Raw genomic sequence first — 17,817 nt, 5'->3', positions numbered from 1 at the left:
TATAGACTCACGACATGATCTTTCACTTGAGCTCTATACTACTCCAATATTCCTAACATATATCGGTAGACTCCGTACTCCGTAGAACTTATTGGTTTAATGACGCTACTCTAAGTTGTGGGGACGGGGAGATATGCAAGCCAGAATCCACATGGATGCAAAGGATTTCCATAGATGTCCAAATATAGTAGTATAATATAGTGCAATACTAGAAATACCTTCAGAATAAAATAGAACCTTCTATGCATTAGTTCGGCCGTAATCAAACATGGCGTGGTGGACAACTTGAAGTAAATGAAACCGATGTGGTTGGTCAGCGCTCAGGCCAGCTGTCGTTCCAACTGCCCTGAACTTCCTCACCACTCCTCTTCTGTCTTCGACTGTGTCAATCCCATCGCCATCGCGCCTTTCAGTCTCAGGTGAGTTCCTTGATCTAGTTGTATCAGTGGATCCATCTACTGGCTTAAGCCTCGACTGTCCGCTAATTCATCCGCGCTTTAGCCTCAAGATGCGTTTCACGTCGCTCGTCACCCTCCTCCCTGCCCTGGCCGTGGCCCAGGAGCAGGTCCCCCTCGCCGACCGCGTGCAGGGATGGTTCAACCAGGTCAAGTCTTACGTGCCGACAGCCGCCCCGGTTGCCCCGGTTGAGAAGCTGGCGGAGAAGGTCACCGAGCAGCGCGTCACCCCGGTCACCCTCAACAACTGGCAGTCCATCCTCACCCCAGGCCCTAAGGAAGAGGATTGGCTGATCTTCGCCACTGGTGGTAACAAGACCTGCTTCGGTCGCTGCGAGCGCGCCGAGAAGGCCTTCAATGTAAGTTGATACCCCCAGCGATGCGTTTACCAGGTCCCCTAGCTAATTCCATCTCCAACGTTTAGGAATCCGTTCTTCTGTTCTCCGCCAACCCTACCTCTCCTCATCTCGGTTACCTGGACTGCGAGGCCAACCAGGTCCTTTGCGCCATCTGGTCAGCCAGCGCCCCCGCCGTCTACTACTACCAGGTTCCTCAGGAGCGTCCCGCCGGCGAGGAACGCGCCCCTACTCCCCTCCGTGCTATCCACCTGAACTCCACCACCGTTACTCCCGAGGTTATCTACGATATCCACGGCAAGAAGACCTACGAGAAATCCCCCATTTACGAGGGTGCTTTCCACCCCGTTGACGGCTGGCTCGCCAAGTACCACCTCAACGTTATCATTGGCTACGCTATCTGGGCTCTCGGGGCTGTTCCCAGTTGGCTGTTCATGATTGGCATCAGTTTCTTCAGCCGTACCATGATGTAAGTGGATTCCCCTTTTGATTTCTTGTTGATAGTCTGACCTCAGAATTAGGAGCCGCCGTATGGGCCCTACTGGAAACGGTCCCGCTCGTGCCGCCCCCGCTGGCAGCGCGAACTAGATTGTTGGTTTCTTTCAGTGTCTTGGGTTGTATATAATAAGCGGTAGGGTATTGGATCACTCCAGTATGCTTGGGTTGGCTTGTGTTATTTGATCGGCGAGCAACTTTGGGAATAGGGTCTCTTCGAACTTGGGCTTTTCTTAGTTATCATTTTAATTGACCTATTCTAGACACCTTCATTTATCGTAATACATCACAAGATGCCCTCATAGTTCTCCACTAGTTCCGACAGATTGAGCAGAGAAAGCCTTTCACTGCTGGGGAGTCTGTGAAATCCTTACTTCTCCTTTATTTGCAGGTATTTCGGTCTCAATAGAACCAGAATTAGGACGTTGAGATCGTCAAGAATCAGTGCGTTGTTGACTTGTTCATATTTCATTAAGGTGATACCAATAAGCGTGTCCAACCCCCAGAGCCATCCGCGGCGTCACAAGGTCGACGAAACCAATGATTGATTCTCGTCGGACTCGCGGCCGAAATATGCCTCCTATCAAAACGAGCCCCCAGAGGAACCAGCTCATCTGGTCTGAAACCAGCATGTTGCTTTCCGATAATCGGCTCCAACTGAGCGGCGAGATGACCAGACCCCCAGAAGCCCTCTTGCCGCCGAGATTTACGCATTAGATGCACTGACATCCAGCGAGTGTGCCAGTTACGGCATTTGGAGGCAGCGAAATAGAGTACTTGCAGAATCATGGGTCTGGTCGAGAACGTCAACCCTTGATCCCCCATGTCCACGTATTGCGCGGCCAACTCGTTAATCCGCTTGAACTGGGGCAGACAAGAGTCAAAAGCCATCTCATTCATGCCATCGCTGATGCAATGAGTCATGATATTATTATTCTCAGTCCATATCTGCATTAGGGTTATTGAACCGCAGTCTTTTGGCAATAATGTATTCCCATAGGCCGAACCGAAAGCCGAAAGCTCGCGGTTCCAGCCTTCCATTCTCGCCGTCAGCGTCTTTTACGCACTATCCTTGTTTGAAAGGAGTAGATCGGCAAGGGCAGCGTTCAAACCGTGCACTTTGGATCCCATACGACGTTCAAGGCCCAGTGGATAATCTGTCGAGATGATCGATCCAAGCGTGGTTCCAAGATCGCCCTGAATAGCCAAATACCCCCACAGAGGCTGGCTTGATCTACAGTATCCCAAAGCGAGAACTTCTCCTCAACGTCCTCAAGCTGCGGCGGAGCAGGATTTGTAAACCGATGTAGCTGCGGCTCTCGAAAAACGCGGGCAATGATATGACCAGAGGTATTTCCATTGAAATTAGCCTTCCGCCATTGCATAAGTACGCCATAACCTGATTGCAGGTGCGAGATAGTGGTCTTGATATCGCACTGGAAGAGAGCCAGTGATACCAGCATAACACACGTCACAAGACCGGCCTCTATGCGCGCGCTGCTACTTGTATAGGCATTTTCCATTACCATACTCTGACGCAGAGAAGCAAGAGCCTTGGTACTCTGCTGCAGAGCGAAAGAAAGGGTTCTATCCTCCAGATGCACAGTCTCAAACCCGAAATTCGAGTTCGAAGAGCCGACAAGTGCAACAATAACGAATGGCTCTTTACTTTAGAAAGACTGCAAAAACCCTGACAGGCTCCCTAACAAAGGGGCATTAATGCGCCACATTGACACACAGCATGTCGTTCCGCGTTCATTCGACTGTTCCAAATGTGAAAAACTCCTCAGCCGTAAGCACGGCATAACCTACCATCTGGCAAGGGTCATCGAGATTGACGTTGATAGCGGCATGGTAGATTTAAGAGTATTGGGGGTTTGGGTCTGGGTCGAACCTAATCGGTGATTAACTTTTATGGGGAGTAACATCTTGTGATTCTTTGGCACAGTTCCTATGTGAAGATGAATGAGGATGACTTGCCTGGAAAGATGCCATTGAAAATAAAATCAATAAAATAATAGCTACAACACATGATTTTGCCGGTGATCATAGGAAACGGGAGAGCATCAGGGAGTTGTAAATTAGTGGCACGAAGGAGACATCTTAGCTGAGCGCATATCGCTTTACCAAGATCATATTTGAGTAGAAAATCAATCGTGAATGTCATTCTCAAACTCAATATATATACAAGATAAAACAATATCTAAGAAATTACAACAAAAAGTGATCAATTAATCTTCACAGATGCCAACAGGTTGATCTTCTCATTAAGCGGAGCAAGCCCTCCACTTTGCGAACTCAACGGGCGATCCGAGCCAGTTGGGCTGGTCGGGCTATTTGGCAGTGTCGGGGTTGTCGGAGTAACTGGGCTACTCGGGGGAGAGAGGTGCGAGTTGATACCGCTGACCATAGCCTTAACAACGCCACTGAGACCACGACCACTGCTCTTTCGAGGAGGATCAACAGGAGCAGGGGCAGGAGCAGGAGTGACCTTGCGGCCTGGCTCGGGAAGAGGTATTTGGGGCTTCTGGGAACGCATCTGGTGCGTGATCAGCGGGCCCTCGACGTTGCTGGAGATCAGCGCCAGCTTGGAGCCGAGCTTCTTCAGCATGCTGTCGGCAAACTCGCGCGGGATGGCGTGGCTCGAGAAGATCATCTCAATGCGGATTTTATCGCCAGCGGGTGTGGCCAGGATGGACATGTCACAGGCATCAGGCGAGGGACAGACGAAACCAGGAGCACACTTAAGAATACCCTCAAAGTTCACAGGCTGACCTGGGGCAGCTTCTTCGCCACCGAAGTCCTGGTATTGGAAGACGGAGCTGAAGCGAGTTGCTGCAGACCAGTTGGTGCACTTGTTGATGATCTGCTGGAAGCCCATGCTTTCGTGGGGAATTGTGTCGGTCTGCTGCTGCTGGATGTGGCGCAGGAGCTCGAGGACAGTGGTCATATTTGTCATGTCAGCTCGTACTGGAACAATGTTCAGACATGGGCCGACGATGCCCTCGACACCATCGAGCGACAAGTTACGTCCAGACACCATGTGTCCATACACAACATCGGGTGTTGCGGCCATATCGGCGAGCACAAGAGCCCACGCGGCCTTGACGACAGTGGCAGCTGTGATGCCGTGGCTCTTGAATGCCACTAGAGGCACCATATCTGCAGCCATTGTGTTTAGCACGTTGGTTTTAGATGATGTAGTGTGCGTGACGACCGAGGTCATGTTCGCACCAGCGAGCATCTCCTTGTAGAAGGCTTCGGCGTTCTCACTGCTGTAGAGCTGCATGCGCACGAAGTCCCCGAATTGGGTTCTCTCAGGCAATTCGTCACGGCGGTAAGCAGTACGTAAGTCCTGCATCAGATGAGGCATAGAGCCACCATCATACTGAGCGTGCGAAATGCGCATGATCAGTCGGTGCTTGGTGGCGCCGTTCTTGACAAGCATGAAGCGCACGATAACCTCGCCCAGATGAGGTGGCCGAGCGAGATCCTCACGGATGAGAGTTTCAGTTGGGTCTTGCTCATCTTGGTAGTGTAAGCTGTACTCGGGGGTGACTGTACGGAGCACGACCTGGATCAGTGCTGAGCCAGTCGAAACGAATACGGTACGGAGGATGTCATGACGGGCGATGAGCTTCTCACAGGCCGTCTGCAACCGGTGGAGGTCAATGGGTCCGTCGAAATCGAAGACCAAGTAGTTGCTCCAACCACGGGTCTGGTTGAGACCGCCGTTGATGGCGAGCGACTGGAAGTCAGTGGCCTCCAGGGCATCTTGGACCTGGAATGCAGGCACGCCGACCTGGGGGAGAATGATGTCGTCAAGAAGTCTATTCTTGGAGATTGATTTGAGGGTGGAGAACGGCTCGAAAGTTTGAGGTAGCTGCTGCTGCGACAGAGACTCAGCAAGAGTACTCATGGCTTCAAGAGTTGGGTGCTGGAAGATGATGGCAGTGGATAGGGGGATGCCTCGAGTACGCGATGCCGAGGCCAATCGCATGGCAGTAATAGAATCACCACCCAGGCGAATGAAGTTGTCATTCAAGCTGATCTGCGCAGCAGGCATCTTCAAGACCTCTGCCCACATCTGCTGCATAGTAACCTGCATATCAGTAGTGGCTGGGCGAGTATCCTCAGTGGCACCAGAGTACTCAGCCATCTGGCGATGCGTAAATCCACTTCCGATCTTGATCAAGGTCTTCCGATCAGCCTTGCCAGAGGGCATCTTGGGAATGTGATAAACCGGAAGATAGGCACTGGGAATCATGTGCATGGGGAGGAAGTCTGACAGTCGGTCCTCAAGGCCAGAGACAGAAGTCAAGTGTCGCTCATTCAGCGCAGGAATGATTGTCTCGGGCTGATTCATCATGAAGATCGAGTTTGGCTTGCGGCGGGCCTCTTCAGGAGGCACGGGGATGAATGCAACCAATCGAGGCTGGTCAGAGGCATCCTTTGGGCAAACAATGTCGACAACGGCATCGGGCTTGTTGGGCAAGCTTTGTTTAATGCGATACTCAATCTCTCCCAGTTCGACACGCTGGCCGCGCAGCTTGACTTGAGTATCCTTTCGGCGCTGGAAGTCGAGGGACCCATCAGCATTGTAACGAACTAGATCGCCGGTCTTGTAGACAATAGGAGATCTCATCTCGTTACCAAGGTCCATCCACAACGGGTTCTCAACAAATGCAGCCTGTGTCTTGGCTGGCTCCTCCAGATAACCGCGGCCAACGTTCCAGCCCTCGAGAACCAACTCTCCGACACTGCCAACAGGCACCAGTCGGTGGTGATTTGTGGGCATAACAACCCAGGCAACACCAGAGCACATGTGTCCAATGTTACGTGGGCTGGTACTGAGCGTCACATCAATGTTGGAAGTGGAGGCAACGCAGCACTCAGATGGACCGTAGCCATTGACCAGTCGCACACGGTGACCCCATGTTTCGATGTGGGATTGAGACATGGCTTCTCCAGCCAGAATCAGAACCTTGATGGATGGTACATCATCAGGGCTGAGCAGGTTGACAAAGGATGGCGTGAGCGCCGCCCAGTTGGCCCTTGTGTTGCGAACTGCCTCGGCTACATCTCTCTTTCGCTGCTCCTCAGATGCAATACAGACACAGCCACCAGCGATCAGCATGGTGATTGTCTCAACTATACTGGCATCGAAGGTCCAGGAGGCAAATTGCAGGCCACGAGAGTTACCATCAATCAGCATTGCGGGAGCATGGGTCACTGAGCCAATGGCAAAGTGGCCGTGTTGAATGATGGTACCTTTGGGCTCACCAGTACTTCCAGATGTGAAAATGACATACGCAGCATTCTCAGGCTTCACATCAGATGGAGATGGCTCCGGAAGATTTGCCTCGGGGGTCTCAGCATCCAGAACGACGATATTGAGATCTTCGCTCATGCTACGGCAAAGATCGTATTGCTGGGGAGAACAGACGACAGTCTTAGCCTTGAGCTTCCTGATCATGAGCTGAATACGGTTGGCAGGCTGGGATGGATCAAGGTTGAGGAAGGCACCTCCAGCACGCAAGACACCGAGCATGGCGGGCAACGCCCAGCGACTCTTCTCAAAGCAGCAAGGAACAAAGGTTTCCGGCTGGGTGTCCAATTGGCGAAGGCGGCGTGCAAGACGGGCAGCATGCTGGTCCAGTTCAGAGTAGGTGAAAGAGCCGTCCCAGGAGCAAACCGCCTCGTGATCAGGGCGTTCGGCAATGCGTTCTCCGATCATCTGGTGAATAGTTTTGTGGATAGGCTTCGGAATGTGCTTGTTCCACTCGCGGATACTCTTCTGGTCTTGGGCACTGATAAAGACCAATTCATTCAGCTTCTTGTCCGCGGGGGCGGAGCACATCTGCTGCACAAGGTTCTCGAGCTGACCGAGGATGCGCTGTACAAGGTCCTTAGAAACCAGACTAGAATCATAGTGGGCGGCAAAAGCGGCCCCATTAAACTTGAGGCTACATTCCAGAGTCAAGGCGTAGGTTCCAAAGTTAGCATCAACATCGGAGACAGCTCGCAAGTCAATCTCGTCGGTTGGGATATATTTCTCCTTGTGGGGCTGCACCACCAGAAGGGTCTGGAAGTCGCAAGCCTGAGTAGCAGCTGCGCTCACACGGCTGATGTTCTGCAAACCAGCTTGTTCAAACGAGATCATCTTTGTAGACTGGGCCTGGACCTCACCGATGAAATCGCGGATCGTCAGAGTGTCGTTATCAGGGAACTTGACGCGCAGTGGGACTGCGGCAATACCTGGCCCGAAGAGTTGGTCTGCATTGGCAATGGGTGCGTTACGACCGGACACAATGGAGCCAAACACCACGTCGTCTGCCTCCGAGTGGGAGCCGATGAGAACACCCCACGCGGCGCGGATCATGGAGGCGACAGTGATACCGGCAAGCTCATCGGTGCGGTTAATGGTCATCTCATGCTCCACGGAGGCGTCTGCGACTGGCTGCTTGGATGTGGAAACGGCCGAAGGGAACTCGTTTCGGGTGGCACCCGCCAGGTACTCCTGCCAGAACTTCTTAGTAGCGTCGGCATCGGTGCTGACCACATGGGCCATGAACTCCTTGAAAGTGCTATCACGTTCCATGGTCTGGCCCTTGTATGCCTTGTCCAGACGATCAAAGGTCAAGTCCAGCGTCCAGGCATCGTAGACGGCATGGTGAACGGTCCAGACAAAAGTCCATCCATGTCCATTAGGAACAAGGCCATAGCGGGTCAAGAGCTGGCCTGCCCTCATGGGGCGCTGCTTGTCCATTTTCATGTAAGCCTCGAGAGTATCGGCGGTGCGCCATTCGATGTCCCCCTTAATAACAGCCTGGTGCGAGCCAGTCTGCTCAGGGTAGACGATGCACGTCCGAAGGACAGGATGAGCTGTCACCACCTCCTGGAAGGCGCGCTTGAACTGGTTCAAATCGACCGCTGGGCTCAGAGCGAGGGTGTGATGGGCCACATAGGCGCCATCACGGCTATCCGAGAGAGCCATCAGACCCTCCTGCATTGCAGTACATGGGTATAAGTCTTCGATCTCCAATGGAGTGACCTGGCAGAGCTTGGCGACCTCCTGAATGAGAGAGTCAGCATTATCGCCGACCAGGGAGAATGGGACATCTTCAAAGGTCTGGTAATCCAGCTGAGACACGGACTCGGCCATTTCATCCAGAACAGGGAGGGTAAAGATCTCTGCCACGCTGAGCTTAATGCTTGCATTCCGGGCCAAATTGACCAGCTTCATGGCATCGATGGAGTTTCCTCCAAGCTCAAGGAAGCTGTCGCCCGCAGAGATGGCTTCTTCCTTCAAGTCCAAAGCTTCAGCCCACATGCTGCGTAGCACCTTGCCGGTGCTCGTGGCAGGTTCCTTGTAGTCCTTCTTTGCAGCTCCAGTTAACTCAGCCACTGTGAGTGTGCAGGCAAAGTCGCCAATAGCCTTACGGTTGATCTTTCCAGAAGCGGTTAAAGGCAAATGATTGAGCTTAACGGCGGTGGATGGGACCATGTACCCAGGAACGGATTCGGCCACCTTGCTCTTCCACCCAGTCAGCTGAGATTCAAGTTGTCCAGCGACCTCCTCATCAACAGGATAGAAGTTATCACCAAACGCCTTCTTCAAGGCGACGAAGGCGGCAAGCATGGGCCGATCGAGCTGGTCAACGGGCTTTGCCAGACCGACTACGACCTCAATGCCGCGAGGGACGACCTGTCGCAGGTGGAACTCGACCTCTTCCAGCTCGATTCGCTGACCTCTGAGTTTGACCTGCATGTCCTTTCGGCCAACAAGGTTGATGCGGCCATCAGTTCCATATCTAACCAAATCACCGGTTTTGTATGCACGCGTTGGCACACCGCCACGCATCTCCTCCATCCAGGGTGTGCCGGAGATGAAAACGTCGGCCGTCTTGTCAGGCTGGTGGATGTACTCACGACCGAGGATCGGGCCCTCGACGACCAACTCTCCAGTTGCTCCGAGAGGTGCAAGTCGGTCATGATCCGTCGGGTCCACAATCCAGGTTATGCAACCAGTACCAGTTCCAATAGTTGATCGTTCAACTTTGCCCGACAAGTCTCCAGTCACGCAAACTGAAGCCTCGGAGGCACCGTACATGTTCATCATTGTCACCCGGCTGCGCCATGTGTCGAGACTGTCTTGTTGAACGGGCTCTCCAGCCAGGAGGAGGGTTCGGAGCTGTGGAATGTCTTCGGGCTTGATCGACCGGAGGAAGGACGGGGTCAAACATGCCCAATTGGCATTTAAGTCACGCATGGCACCAGCGGTGCGTCCCAGTCGATCCTCCTTGGAGGGGACACAGACGCAACCACCTTCCACCAAGGGAGTAAATAGCTCGAATGTGTTGACAATGAAGGTATATGAGGCAAATTGGAAGGTGCGGGTCTCGCTGTTGATATTCATCTTCGCAGCGTGTCGTCTGGCACTAGAGCACATGGCGCGGTGCTCATGGACCACGCCCTTTGGCTTGCCAGTGCTTCCCGATGTGAAGATGGCAAAAGCGGCATCATGGGGGGAGGCACGACGAGGAAGAGGGGAGGAGGAGGGAAGGCCGAGGATGAAGTCGGCGTCGACTGGGATGACGTTCGAAGTCATGCCAGATAGCAGATCGCGGTAAGCTGGGGCTCCCAACGCGATCTGCGCATCTACTTCGCTTATGATCGTTTGCAACCGATCTACTGGCTGCGCCGGGTCAATACACACAAAGGCACCGCCAGCCTTCAAGACACCTAGCATGGAGACTACGGCCCAGAGGGACTTATCGAAACAGACGGGCACAAAGACTTCAGGGCCAACATTTTGGGAGATCAAAAAGTTGCCCAGTCGGTCAGTGTAGTCTACCAATTGCGCGTACGATATGGAGCCGTCCCAGCACTCCAATGCTGTGGATTCGGGACGAGTCTGCGCTTGTTGGTCGATAATCTCATGCATACACTCCTCGATCATTTCGGGGAGGTCCGCGTTCCACTCTTCGAGCTGGGACCATGACGCAGGACCAAAGAGATCTACTGCGCCAATTGTGGTTTGAGGTGAGTTGGTAATTATGCTGGCCACATGGGCCACGCCTTCAGCTGCGGCAGTGGCCACGTTCTCGCCAATCGTATGTGAAGCGTATGCTAAGGAGGGGGTATCGGAAACTAAGAGGGCAAGAGAGCACTGTAATGATTAGCAACCCGAAACTAACCACATAAGCTAGCGACATACCGATGTGTTCTCCAAATCATCAAGTGAGGAGTTTGCGCTTATCCACACAAGAGTGTTGAAGGTATTTGATGCGATCCATTCTGAAATAGACGAGCTATTTGACTCGCCCGAAGCGTGTGAAACCTGCAATTTTTCCAGCGCAGCAGACGCAGGAATATCGCCATGGCAGACTGCAAATCGCGACGCAGGATTGCCATCGTCAACTCTGCCAAATGCGATCGTATCGCTACCCACATAGTATCGCAGAACAACTGCCCAAGCGCGCAGCAGCACCTTGCTGGCGACTGGGCTAGAACCAGAGAGGCTTAATGGGATGGATTTGAATCTCCGCTCCTGGAGGTTCTCCGTGGGAAACACGCATGGCGCGATGTCCAACGAGCCTGATACAGCTTCCAACATGGCGATTAATTGAAATTAACGAAATCAGGCGAGATATCGGCCAAAAATCCAAGATATTATAGTATATGACGAACGAGGGGCAATCTGTAGGCTGTGAGGGACTGCGTCAGTTGAGAAGACTGACAGGTAAATCATCAACAATCTCCGATACACCGACCACTTTCGCGTCGGATCTGCAAAGTTTTTTTTTTTTCATTTCTAACCCACGACTCGGTTACAAATTCATGACTTCTTCCGATCTGACCCATCATGAACCTAGGATCAACCTCCAAGGGGTAGACTAGTTGAGATAGCTTGAAAGGGGGTGGTCCACCCGTGGGGGGCACCTGAATGATGTGGATGCGGCTGAAGTGTATGTGTAGATGGAAAATAGTGGGACCTGACATGAGATATGTATCGCAGTGTATCTGAGGTAATCCCATGGAACGGACCCATGGGTACTGCCGTACATACGACGTCATTACCGCGTATTGAGATCTTCCTGGCGTGGTCTTGCCATCCGTAATACAGATTGAGATCGATACGATCATGTGGGTCGATTGATGGATTTTCATTGGCACGGAGGTCTTCTCAGCTCGTTTATTTGTTTGTTTTTTTCTGGCGCTGTGCGACACCCGGCATTCTTAAATGAACATCCATCTCGACATGGGTGGCATTGAGCATTATGGTTCTCATGGCATATTCTAAAGGTGTATATATGCCCAATTATCATGCATTCACTCATTACGCTCCAAAAGTCAAACATCAAGCTAGACGGGCTTCAGTGAGATCAGAACATTCAGCGATGATGTGGGTTTCCTAACAAGGCAATCTCAAGGAACATCACCAGGCAGTGGACCTGAAAACCGGCTTCTCGGCCCAAACCTATCCACCAGCTCGAACATGCTGTAGATTTTAACCCAGATTATTCACGGTTATCTCGCTCCACCCCAGGTTTTTTCTTCCCCTGACGCTAAAATGAAATGTGTACATACAGTACAGAGTAATGTCTATTGATAATCCGGCAATGCCTTGATCTCGGGAGATGCCAAGGCAACTAAGGTCCTGGACCCCATATAGGGAGATTAAGACTTTGAAAGCGATGATCGTAGAAAATTAATAAGTAGTAGAGCATTCGCTTCACGTCAAACGTTTGACCTGTCAGTCGCATCAATCGCATCAGCACCATGCAGGACACAGAAAGTGTACTCGTACAAAGCAACATTGACCGCCGCACATGCGGCCGCGTCAAGCCTATGCAGGTTCTAGTCTTGGGACTGTGCCGCACTGGTACCCTATGTAAGTATTTACACTTAGCAACTGATAGGATTAAATCCTTCAAGCCGCCTCGGCGAACGCCACTGACAACTTCCAGCAACATGGCTTGCTCTCCAGGAATTAGGTTACGACACGTACCACATGACGTCCATCATGCAGAACCCTAAGGATGCCGAGATGTGGACTGAGGCCTTCCAGGCCAAGTATCATGGCGGCAACCCTTATAAACGCAAGGATTGGGACCAACTGCTTGGCCACGTTGAGGCCATCACCGATTTTCCTGGTGCCGTGTTCGTCGAGGAGCTGACACAAGCCTACCCCGACGCTAAGGTCGTGCTGACTCTGCGCGACCCAGATGACTGGGTGCGCTCAATGCAAAAGACCATTATGACCCAGACCTACAGCCCAATTGCCACGCTCATGGGCTGGATCGACTGGGAGGCCTTTGGCGTCGGCAACCACATGTGTCGCGTCGGCTTTAACGGAATGTTCCGGGGTGATTTCGAGCGCAATGGCCGCCAGGCCTTTGTCGAACACTACGACCTTGTCCGCCGAGTGGTCCCGGCTGACAATCTTCTCGAATGGAACCCAAAAGAAGGATGGGAGCCGCTCTGCCAATTCCTAGGCAAGCCAGTCCCCGAAACTCCCTTCCCTCGGGCCAATGATGCCGCTATCTTCAAGGACAAGTCGGCGACCGTCGTGCGAGCCGCTTTCCTTCGGTTGGGAAGGAAGATTGCCGTGTACGGTCTGGGCATTACCGCCGCCTACTTCGCGGCCCGATATGGTCATCGTGAGCTTTTACGAAGATCTTAATTTTGGATGTGAGACGATGCATGGGCATAAAAGACTTCTGTGTAAATAGTACAGTATACATGTATTTTTAATTCCATAACTTAATACAATCATTTGATCTTCAAGGTACATGTAGTTCGGCAACACGGTTCGGCATTGCAGTCAAAACAAAAATAAGGGTTAATAACCATAATAAATTAATTGATTTAAAAATAAAAGCAATAATAATCCAAAATAGTGGGTCCCATGTCGATCTGTAAACTTTGTGGACTAGGGGTACTTCCCGTATGGTAAAGGTACGAAATCGTGGCCTCCATGCGGAATACCAAAATTTCCCGAAGACCCACAGAACACCTGGTCCTTCATCGTAAACTTGTAATGCTCCTCTGATCCACTATTCCCCCACATGCTGAGCACTATTAATCTAGTTGTTCCAGTGTTTCAATTCTAGGGAATTGACAGACCCTAGTTCTCATGCACGGCCTATTTTATTAAGATAACTAGGAACACAGGTGGTTTCTATCCCAGAGCTTTATAGTTCATGCAATGTGGCTGGGAGGCGGCTTAAGCGCCGGGTGGATACCATTAGATCATATACTCAAATCTGGGTAACGATCGACCCTGATCTATATCCACTTCCCACCCCTTTCTGATCCACTCAAGCCCACACTCTATCTGGCTCCTTCCCGATCCCCTGATCGTCGGGAGCTGTGCGATGGAGCTGAAAATCTCTGAACTTTCGTCTCGCTCATTTTCCCTACTCCTTTCTCTTTCCTTAGTTCTCCAGTCTCTCTTTGAATCTCTCACTTTTTGCCATTACCCTTCTGAGACCCTCTTTTTTGCCCCAACTCTCATTCACTCTTTTCTTTCCCCCCACTTTTATCCTCTTGGTGATTACCTTTTCCTTCCCTGATCATCCGACTCCCACTGTATAATGCGGTTCATCTGGATCACTGCGGCCCTCGTCGCCGGCTGTCTCGGAGCTCCTACGACCAACCCAATGAACCCCGTATGTTGTCTCTCGCGACGGTCACTCCGTCTGGTTAAGTATACATTTGCTGATATTTCTTCATCGCTCCATAGAATGGTGATGTGGTAAGGATCTCCTCTTGAGCTCGATATACTTCCAAGCTAACCTGGCAGGCTGTATGTGAACCCACCCAATCGGATGTGTCCGACCTGAGTTGCTAACCTGGTGTGATTGACATTTCTAGCCTGTGTGTTGATCCGATCTTTTCCATCTTGGGCACAACATTGATATATTCCATAGGTTGTATGACTCCATTCTCAAGATCTACAGATTATTGACTGAAAACAATGATTTCTAACGGGGTTCCAGAACGTGAGTCGCTCCACCGCTTGTTCAATTGAATGTACAGAATACTGACCTTATTTAGAATGTATGACCTGTCACCGCCATGTCTCTGGATTTATGCTAAACAAACCAGGGCGTGAGTGTCTCATGAATGATAGTACTCAATATCTAGATACTAACCAGGCATTCTTCTCGGTACCAGACTGTATGTATATCTCATGGTGTTGTGATATCCGATTGGACTAACATTTGACTCTAGGTGGTATGTGCATCTCTTATCCAACCAACAAATGCATCAGCTGAACTCCACTGACACGATGCTTGCCGAAATACCCAGACAGTAAGTTCTTTATTCACCTGAAATTGTATGTCGGATCTGGCTAACCGAGATAAAGAACGTAAGTGCCACAGATCTACGCCTGGATATCTAATCGACCCAGCATAACTGACACGATACATACAGAATGTAAGTGGATCGACTTCTGACTGTATTGGTATTCCGCTAACGAGTTTACAGGTTGTGAGTACCCGGTGATCCCGAGGTCTATGGAAGGGCTGACTACGGTGAATACGGAGCACGGCTGATTGATAACAGAGCGTGAGTGTTCATTCGGTTGCAACTGGTGAGTGAGTATGCTAACAGTCGCAGTTTGTGAGAGTCCCTGTTGAAGACGTCAGTAAGGTAGTGCCAAACTGACCTTGTTGCTTGGTTGATTCTAGTTGGTAAGTGGCCGTTTGCTCTTTAAATCGCACGACTGTGTATGCTAACCCTTTATAGAGCGTAAGTGCATAATAACCTAATGAGTTATGAAGACACGACATGTGCTAAAATGTCTCTTTCACCAAATATAGCTTGTATGGCCGACCCCTTCCCCCATCCGTTTAACTCGGTACTAACTTGCAGCAGTGCGTAAGATCTCCCGATCTTTACCCATGTTGAATCGCAATTAATCTAACCCACTCACAGCGGAAGCTGAAGATGGTAAGTCCGATTCAAAGCCCATTATCAGTGAATATATGCTAACAAGCCCAGCGTTCCGGCCCTCCGACCGACGGCAACGTGGACCCTGTGAACGAAGGCGATGTTACTAACAACATCTCCTTCCTTCGCTTATGCTAGATCGATCGATCGACAGGCACGGTATGTACTGTACCTGAAGATCCAGATCTACATGTAGCTGGGTATGGATAGCGGAACGGCAACTGACAGATCTGTAGACTAGAAACTGAAACCCGCGGACAGAAGTAGGGTTACGGTTAGAGACGGAGGACGATGGAGGACGGCAAGAGAAGGGGCTGTGCATAACTAGGGCTGCATTCATAGTGGCTATCCGCTTACCCGGTCAGATTAAATTACCATGTGTTTGCAGCGCCCTAATCGCTTTTCCGGTATAGATTTGTTCCACCGTGTGTAAATGTAGCTAAGCTATAAGGAACTCTCCCCTCCTTTCCACAATATGGTTCTATTCTGCTGGTGCTTTTTGCCTATCCTGTTGGTGTACTTAACACCATGCAGTGGCAGCTAAAGGAGGCCGACACTCAAGGATGGTCACTAATCACTTGAACATTTATTGTGGATCTTTTGCAACGCGATTTTTGAACCTTCCAGGTCGAAAGAGTCTTTATGACTTGCTTTCTATTCATGTCTTCGCCGGAAACTGAAATTCTTACAGGCTATGAGGGTTCAGGTATGAATCTCCTTGAATTGAATATACATTCCAGCCATCCACACAACACACTTCACATTGACATTGACACGATTAAATATATTAAGCCGGCTAACACACAACTGCTAATTAAGTACTATCATGAACTCCGAACACTGACATGACTTTTAGTTCTTGCCAATGGCGGCACGCGCCCGGCGGTCACGCACGGCCGAAGCAAGCGAGCGCATCGACTGCTCAGTGGTCTCCCAGTCGATACAGGCGTCAGTAATACTGACTCCCTTCTCACAGCCCTCCAAGCGCTTAGCAGGCTTCTGATTACCCTCACGGATGTTTGACTCAACCATGACACCGATGATGCAGTTCTCACCCTGGCGCATCTGCTCCTCGATAACCTTGAGAACCTTGGGTTGGTTACGATGATCCTTTTGAGAGTTACCTGTGATTGTCAGTGATGATCCTATCAACTGGATGCGCAGTACATACCGTGAGAGCAGTCGATCATGACGACCTCGCGCTCGTTCTTGGAGCGCAGCAGCTCGCAAGTGGCCTGCACTGAAGCAGCATCGAAATTGGTGCCCTTGGAGCCTCCGCGCAAGATGACATAGCCGTCCTCGTTACCTTTAGTGGTAGTGGTGGCAATGACACCCTGCTTGGTGACACTGAGGAAGTTGTGACGGGCACGCATGGACTTGAGAGAGTCTACGGCGGAGCCAACGGTACCGTCGGTGGAGTTCTTGAAGCCGACGGGGAAGGAGAGACCAGAGGCCAGCTCACGGTGCAGCTGGGACTCAGTAGTACGGGCGCCAATAGCACCGACACTGATGAGATCCGCAGTGTACTGGGGAGAGATGGTGTCCAGCATCTCACAAGCCACGGGCACACCTGTGTTGGTGATGTCTACAAGCAGCTGACGAGCAACCTTGACACCCTTGTTTGTGTCAAAGGATTCATCGACGTCGGGATCATTGATCAGACCCTTCCAGCCGACAGTTGAACGTGGCTTCTCCAGGTAGGCGCGCATAACGATGCACAGATCGTCCCGCAGCTCCTCTGCCAGCTCGCGGAGACGGCCGGCATATTCGAGAGCAGACTCGGGGTCGTGAATGCTACAGGGACCAACAAGGACGAGGAGGCGATCGGACTCGCGGCGGATGATCTGACGAGCCTCAATGCGGCTGTTCAGAACTGTGAGAAGACTGTTGGCAGTGTGTCTGATCTCGTACTGGACCAGTTCGGGAGGCGCCAAGGGGGTGTATTTTTCGATCCGGACATCTTCGGCGAGCTTCTGACGCAGAAGCTCGAGGTCAGAGGTGTTCAGAAGTGGGGTTGCTGAAACGCTAGGCATGTTGCTATGAATGAAAGATGGAACTTGATTAAAAAAGGTCGAATATGGAATCACCCGGCAGACTGGCGAAGCTATAAATGTTTTCCAGGATACCTCCTTACCACTACTTCAACACATGTGCAAATTTAATTTTTCCATTACTTTCTAGTTTATGAGGGATAAAGCTGGATTGGAGCTCTGGGTCCAGTCTATCTTGCCGTAGACGGAGCTTATGATCGAATTAGATCGTTCTTCCAAAGGACACTAGAATCTCTCCTGGCGATCCCTCGCAATTCTTTCACTTTTCAGCTACACCGTACCGGTGCACGGATATATCTCTGACGTTCGTACATACATGAGCGGGCCATAGCCTCATAGAGTTCTGCTCGCCACCAAATTATAAGCTGCTCTGGCCCAAGAGTTGGCACGTTGTGGATCAACTGGCGATAAGATTGGTATTTTTTTTTTTTACCAGAACAGAGGGCATCAATCACACTGCATAGCGGGAAATGATAATCGGAGACGTGTTCAAGC

At 51.1% G+C, this 17,817-nt stretch overlaps 6 protein-coding genes across 6 annotated transcripts; 3 read left to right on the top strand and 3 right to left on the bottom strand.

The window, feature by feature from the left end:
- Positions 1-303: 303 nt before the first annotated feature.
- Positions 304-1,399, top strand: N7508_001630 (uncharacterized protein; the record flags this gene model as incomplete). The annotated part of the gene is made up of 4 exons (XM_058459696.1): positions 304-419; positions 502-814; positions 880-1,280; positions 1,333-1,399. The coding sequence occupies 4 exons, from the start codon at positions 304-306 to the stop codon at positions 1,397-1,399; spliced, it is 897 nt and encodes a 298-aa protein (XP_058323228.1).
- A 1,013-nt stretch (positions 1,400-2,412) lies between these two features.
- On the bottom strand, positions 2,413-3,159 carry N7508_001629 (uncharacterized protein; the record flags this gene model as incomplete). Its single annotated transcript, XM_058459695.1, has 2 exons — positions 2,413-2,974; positions 3,119-3,159. 2 exons carry the CDS (start codon positions 3,157-3,159, stop codon positions 2,413-2,415), a joined length of 603 nt encoding a protein of 200 aa, XP_058323227.1.
- Positions 3,160-3,533: 374 nt separating this feature from the next.
- N7508_001628 (uncharacterized protein) lies at positions 3,534-10,925 on the bottom strand (the record flags this gene model as incomplete). The annotated part of the gene is made up of 2 exons (XM_058459694.1): positions 3,534-10,478; positions 10,527-10,925. 2 exons carry the CDS (start codon positions 10,923-10,925, stop codon positions 3,534-3,536), a joined length of 7,344 nt encoding a protein of 2,447 aa, XP_058323226.1.
- Positions 10,926-12,091: 1,166 nt separating this feature from the next.
- Positions 12,092-12,995, top strand: N7508_001627 (sulfotransferase family protein; the record flags this gene model as incomplete). The annotated part of the gene is made up of 2 exons (XM_058459693.1): positions 12,092-12,203; positions 12,280-12,995. 2 exons carry the CDS (start codon positions 12,092-12,094, stop codon positions 12,993-12,995), a joined length of 828 nt encoding a protein of 275 aa, XP_058323225.1.
- A 1,296-nt stretch (positions 12,996-14,291) lies between these two features.
- On the top strand, positions 14,292-15,409 carry N7508_001626 (uncharacterized protein; the record flags this gene model as incomplete). Its single annotated transcript, XM_058459692.1, has 13 exons — positions 14,292-14,316; positions 14,372-14,374; positions 14,423-14,484; positions 14,549-14,551; positions 14,685-14,687; positions 14,753-14,755; positions 14,807-14,809; positions 14,885-14,887; positions 14,939-14,962; positions 15,010-15,012; positions 15,068-15,070; positions 15,257-15,271; positions 15,323-15,409. 13 exons carry the CDS (start codon positions 14,292-14,294, stop codon positions 15,407-15,409), a joined length of 237 nt encoding a protein of 78 aa, XP_058323224.1.
- A 714-nt stretch (positions 15,410-16,123) lies between these two features.
- On the bottom strand, positions 16,124-17,304 carry N7508_001625 (3-deoxy-7-phosphoheptulonate synthase; the record flags this gene model as incomplete). Its single annotated transcript, XM_058459691.1, has 2 exons — positions 16,124-16,395; positions 16,443-17,304. The coding sequence occupies 2 exons, from the start codon at positions 17,302-17,304 to the stop codon at positions 16,124-16,126; spliced, it is 1,134 nt and encodes a 377-aa protein (XP_058323223.1).
- Between the last annotated feature and the right edge of the window lie 513 nt (positions 17,305-17,817).

This window comes from Penicillium antarcticum, assembly GCF_028974205.1.
Source record: "Penicillium antarcticum strain IBT 31339 chromosome Unknown utg000002l_segment0_segment0, whole genome shotgun sequence".
NCBI lineage: Eukaryota > Fungi > Ascomycota > Eurotiomycetes > Eurotiales > Aspergillaceae > Penicillium > Penicillium antarcticum.
Note: the sequence above shows the minus strand (reverse complement) of the source record. Positions and strands in the feature narration are given on the sequence as shown.